Source organism: Corylus avellana, chromosome ca5 (genome assembly GCF_901000735.1).
Source record: "Corylus avellana chromosome ca5, CavTom2PMs-1.0".
In the NCBI taxonomy this organism is placed as follows: domain Eukaryota; kingdom Viridiplantae; phylum Streptophyta; class Magnoliopsida; order Fagales; family Betulaceae; genus Corylus; species Corylus avellana.
Window position 1 is genome coordinate 4408018 of NC_081545.1, and position 5693 is coordinate 4413710.

Genomic DNA, 5693 nt, shown 5'->3' on the forward strand with positions numbered 1-5693 from the left:
TTAATTAATTTTTTTTTTTTTTTTTTTTTCTGGCAAAATCAAAACTACGTCGTTTTGCACATCTAATATATATATATTCATCTCTTTCAGCCCTAACCCTAAACCTACAAATTCGCCCGCCTCTCTCGTCTCCCGCCGTCTCTCGTCTATCTCTCGCTTGCTGGTTGATCTTCTTTTGCGTTGATTGCAGAGAATAATCAAAAATGAGTCGAGGGAGTGCACCAGGCCCCAAGGGGAAGAAGAAGGGAGTGGCATTTACCATTGACTGTGCGAAGCCAGTGGAAGACAAGATTATGGACATTGCATCTCTGGAGAAGTTCCTCCAGGACAGAATCAAGGTCGGAGGCAAGGCTGGTGCTCTTGGTGACATTGTAGCCGTCACCCGCGAGAAGAACAAGATCACTGTTACTTCTGATAGTAACTTCTCTAAGAGGTAATTTGGTTTTGTTGGAATATCTAATCTGTGTTTTAATTTATAATTCACTCTTGATTTTCTTAATTCTTGGGTATGAGTATGAGGTTAATGGTATGGTATTGTTTGGTATCTGAAATTTGTACACTTATATGATTTGTTCGTTATAAAATTTAGCAATCTGATGTTACCCAGTTAATAGTCTGGTGATTTGTAATTGGCATTGCCATTTGTGTTTGTTGTTGCAAGATTGACATAAAATGAGACCTTTTATCTTTTGTGATTGTTTGGGGCATCTCTTAGGTAAATTATCTACTTTTTACATTTTGTACAAAATTATTTTGATTTAGAAATTTGAGTAGTTGCCATTCAGTTGGTAATTTTTGTGCATCACTATGTAATAGTGCAAGGAAATGAATCAATGTACCCCACCCCTAAGAAAAACTTGGATTATTTACCTGAGACAGGTTAGCAAGAGGTGCTCCTGAATAGAGAATTGCAATCCCCCCTTGGATTATTCAGCTTAACCAATTTGGTTTGCATAGCACTGAATAAACTTGATTAGTGTGTTTGTTTTGCTGGTAAACAGCATGGGATGTAATCCTGAGTAGTTGTGACGAGCTAATATACATCCATCTTAATTTTTATTTATTTTGGTCAGAAGCTTGCTTGTGTATTAATTGTTTCCTTGGATCTTTGGCCTGTATGGGAATAGCCACCTTTGAGTTCTAATCAGGCTGCGGTCTTTGTATGAGCACTAATCAAAGATTCTTCTATATTGTCTCATATTTTGTTCTGTCCATTTCTGTCAGTAGGAGTGGGCAAAACCGGTTTATTCCTGCCCACCCCGGCCCGCCTAATTTTTCCTTTAAAAAATGCGGATCCAGGTTAGATTTTGAGTTATCCTGACGGGGCGGGTTGCGGTAGTAATTTTTTAAAACTCCCGGGTACCCGCCCCAACCCGCATTTAACCCAAAAAACTAAGTAACCCTGCCCTTACCCATGCGCCACTCGCCTCTTCAATCTCCAGGTTCTTCACTTTCATCAATCTCCAGTTTCTTCACTTCCAGAATTCATACCCAAAAAAACCTGGTGTTGGATTTACTGATAATGGGGTGCAACCATTTTCTGCCATAGATTGATTAAAAGCTTTAAGGTACCAACTTTTCTTCTCTTTTTTTCCACTCATTTTATGAACAATATGTTCAACTTCCTTGAAACCTTGAATGGCAGAAGCATGCAAAAAAGACCTGTTGGTTCAATTTGTTTGTTCTTTTTCCACTCATTTAATTTATTCTTTGCTCTATTTGTTTAATCATAAAAAACCAAATTCATCAAGCTGGAGATATTTTCCAAGAACTCAAAAACAATAGAACAACAATTTCATCCACAAAACCAGCTCTGCCCTGCCCCCAAAAACCCAAGGTCCAGCAGGTGCTGTTCATTAAAGCCGGGTCTCGGATGCCTTTTTTAATACACGCATACTACGGGTTGGGTATCCAAAACACCCAAACCCGGCCCGATTTGACCCGTGCCCACCCCTAGCTGTCAGTTGTTTAACATCTGTTCTCCAGATTTTAATTTAATCATGTATGAGCACTAATCAAAGATTCTTCTATATTGTCTCATATTTTGTCCAGTCCATTGGTGTCAGTTGTTTAACATCTGTTCTCCGGATTTCAATTGAATCATGTGTTTCTTCACAGTTTAACATCTGTTCGATCTGCTTCTCTGTTCAGGTATCTCAAGTACCTGACCAAAAAGTACCTGAAGAAACACAATGTGCGTGATTGGCTCCGTGTGATAGCTTCCAACAAAGATAGAAATGTCTATGAACTTAGGTACTTCAACATTGCTGAGAACGAAGGAGAGGAAGAAGACTGATAAGTTTAAATCAGCTTAGTTGTTAAGAACCTCATTTTACCTTTTTTGTTTTCTGTTGCCTTTGTGATGCTGCTTCTTGTTTAAACTCATGCGGTTTTAACAATTTTGTTGCTTAAATTAGAGATCTTGATTATTCCAACTGATGGATTGGTAATATAGAAAGTCTTTATTCGTGGGTGAATCGAGATTTGTTTGATTTGGTTCTGTCTCAGGGTTCTTAGGTTCCAAGTTCTGCTTGGTTATTTTTTTGGTCGTCTACTTGCTTTAATGCACTTAATCAAAAGCTCGTGGAATTATTTATGAAATGTTATCTCATTTTACAGTTCATGGTGTTGTACTTAATCCACGTGATCTGTAATCAATATTGCCGAGCCTTCGACGGACTCTTAAATTCCTCATACAATCTAGGCTGCACCCTGCACTTACCATGTATCAAAACCCCCCTCAAACATAAATGAAGCAGATGATTTTTTTAGGTATTTCCTTGCTGCCTTGCCCGAATGGGTATGAGGAAGAGAGAAAAATTTGGGCCACGAGAAAACATAGAGCAGATATTCAGAAACCAGAGGGTAGTAGTGGTAGAGGATCAAGAGAGTTATGCAGATGCGGGTTCCATAGAGAAAACAGCTCTCAGAAAATTTCTTCTCTTTCCAAAAAAAAAAAAAATTACCTATTTTGTCTCTCTTTCTCTCTCTCTCTATCTTGAAATTCTCTCAGGTAATAATTAGTTTATATCTTCCAAGGACTCTTATCTCTCTCAATTCCTCTATGTGAGTCTTTGAATTTTTTGAGTTTTTGGGAAAAAAAGATTGTTGCCTGGGTCGTTGGATGATTCAAACCAAAAATGAAATGGGTTACTTGAGAAACAGAGGGGAGAGAGGTAAGTAAGAAGGAAAAAGAGAAAGTGGGAGACTAGCCGTTCTCAATGGAAGCTGCTGCTGCGAAGCCGGAGTCGAAAGTGCTGCTTTAGGGAGAGGGCAAGCCGATGGGTGCAAGGAGTTGGGTGGATCGTCGAGTTCTGGATTGAAGGGGGATGGGGGGTGGGGGAATTGTTACTGTCAGCAAGGTTCTTGAAAACCCTAGCACATCTTAGGCTCAGAATGAGAGGAGTTTGGGGTGGCAGGCAAATCCTCGAAGAAATCGTCGTCGTGGTTGAAGATGAACAAACAATAGACAATTTTTTTTTTTTTTTTTTTAAATGTTTTTGATTCATTAAATTTTTAATTTTTAATTTTATTTTTTAATTTTTAATAGAGAAATACTATAGGTCAATAAGTTTTTCATATTTAACCTATATTTATAAACTTATGTAGATCTCACATAAATCAATAATAGACCTCACAAATCTAACATTTCTCTTTTTAATAAGCATACGGCCATGTGTCACTCCATCGTATGGCCACGTAAATTTCCGTTAAGTTTTTAAATGGTTGAAACCATTTTCGTTTTTAGTCATTATCAAAATACCATCTATGATACAAAATAAAATCAAATAGATAAAAATAAAGTTTTTAAACCACACGAGCCAAAAAGTATTTAACCCTATATTTTAATATCTTTGAAACCTCCAATTTAAATTGGTCAAATTGAAAATTGAAGTCTAAAAAGGCAAAATGTCAAAAAGTACAAGAGGGTTATGAAATATTTTCCTTAAAAGCTATACTAATTGGTAATTGCAAACCGCAAATTATTATCCCCAACATGTAATGGGGTTTTTAAAATTCTAACTATTTTATCATCTTTAACATATAATAAAAATTAATAAGAAATAATAATATATTCTTTGACATATTAAAGAAATTTGGATTCACCCACGAATAAAGACTTTCAATATTACCAATCCGACAGTGGGAATAATCAAGATCTCCAATTTAAGCAACAAAATTGTTAAAACCGCATCAGTTCAAACAAGAAGCAGCATCACAAAGGCAACAGAAAACAAGAAAACGGTAAAATGAGGTTTTTTTTTTTTGATAAGTAAAAAGGACACAGATCATTACAATGAGGTTTCTTAAAAACTAAGCTGATTGAAACTTATCAGTCTTCTTCCTCTCCTTCGTTCTCGGCAATGTTGAAGTACCTAAGTTCATAGACATTTCTATCTTTGTTGGAAGCTATCACACGGAGCCAATCACGCACATTGTGTTTCTTCAGGTACTTTTTGGTCAGGTACTTGAGATACCTGAACAGAGAAGCAGATCGAACAGATGTTAAACTGTGAAGAAACACATGATTCAATTGAAATCCGGAGAACAGATGTTAAACAACTGACACCAATGGACAGGACAAAATATGAGACAATATAGAAGAATCTTTGATTAGTGCTCATACATGATTAAATTGAAATCCAGAGAACAGGTGTTAAACAACTGACAGCTAGGGGTGGGCATGGGTTGGATCGGGCTGGGTTTGGGTGGCTTTGGATACCCGACCCGCAGTCTGCGGGTATTAAAAAAGGCATCTGAGACCCGGCTTTAATGAACAGTACCCACTGGACCTCGGGTTTTTCGGGGCGGGGAGGGGCAGGTTTTGTTGATGAAATTGTTGTTCTATTGTTTTTGAGTTCTTGGAAAATATCTCCAGCTTGATGAATTTGGTTTTTTATGATCAAACAAACAGAGCAAAGAATAAATTAAATGAGTGGAAAAAGAACAAACAGGTCTTTTTTGTATGCTTCTGCTATTCAAGGTTTCAAGGAAGTTGAACATATTGTTCATAAAATGAGTGGAAAAAAAGAGAAGAAAAGTTGGTAACTTAAAGGTTTTAATCAATCTCTGGCAGAAAATGGTTGCACCCCATTATGAGTAAATCCAACACCAGGTTTTTTGGGTATGAATTCTGAAAGTGAAGAAACTGGAGATTGATGAAAGTGAAGAAAATGGAGATTGACGAGGCGTACTGTGCATGGGTAAGGGCAGGGTTACTTAGTTTTTAGGGTTAAATGCGGGTTGGGGCAGCGCGGGTACCCGGGAGTTTTAAAAAATTATTACCACAACCTGCCCCACCCTGCCCAGATAACTCAAAACCTAACCTGGATCCACGTTTTTTAAAGGAAAAATTAGGCGGGCAGGGGTGGGCGGGTTGTGCGGGTATAAACGGGTTTTGACAGCAATGGACAGAACAAAATATGAGACAATGTAGATGAATCTTTGATTAGTGCTCATACAAAGACCGCAGCCTGATTAAAACTCAAAGGTGACTATTTCAATACAGGCCAAAGATCCAAGGAAACAATTAATACACAAGCAAGCTTCTGAACAAATTAAATAAAAATTAAGATGGATGTATATTAGCTCCTACTCAGGATTACATCCCATGCTGTTTACTAGCAAAACAAACACACTTATCAAGTTTATTCAGTGCTATGCAAACCAAATTGGTTAAATTCAATAATCCA

At 37.4% G+C, this 5693-nt stretch overlaps 1 protein-coding gene across 1 annotated transcript; it reads left to right on the plus strand.

The window, feature by feature from the left end:
* The first annotated feature begins 106 nt into the window (after positions 1-106).
* Positions 107-2477, plus strand: LOC132181219 (large ribosomal subunit protein eL22y). Its single transcript, XM_059594335.1, has 2 exons — positions 107-433; positions 2152-2477. The coding sequence occupies exons 1-2, from the start codon at positions 204-206 to the stop codon at positions 2294-2296; spliced, it is 375 nt and encodes a 124-aa protein (XP_059450318.1). The 5' UTR covers positions 107-203; the 3' UTR covers positions 2297-2477.
* Positions 2478-5693: the final 3216 nt, after the last annotated feature.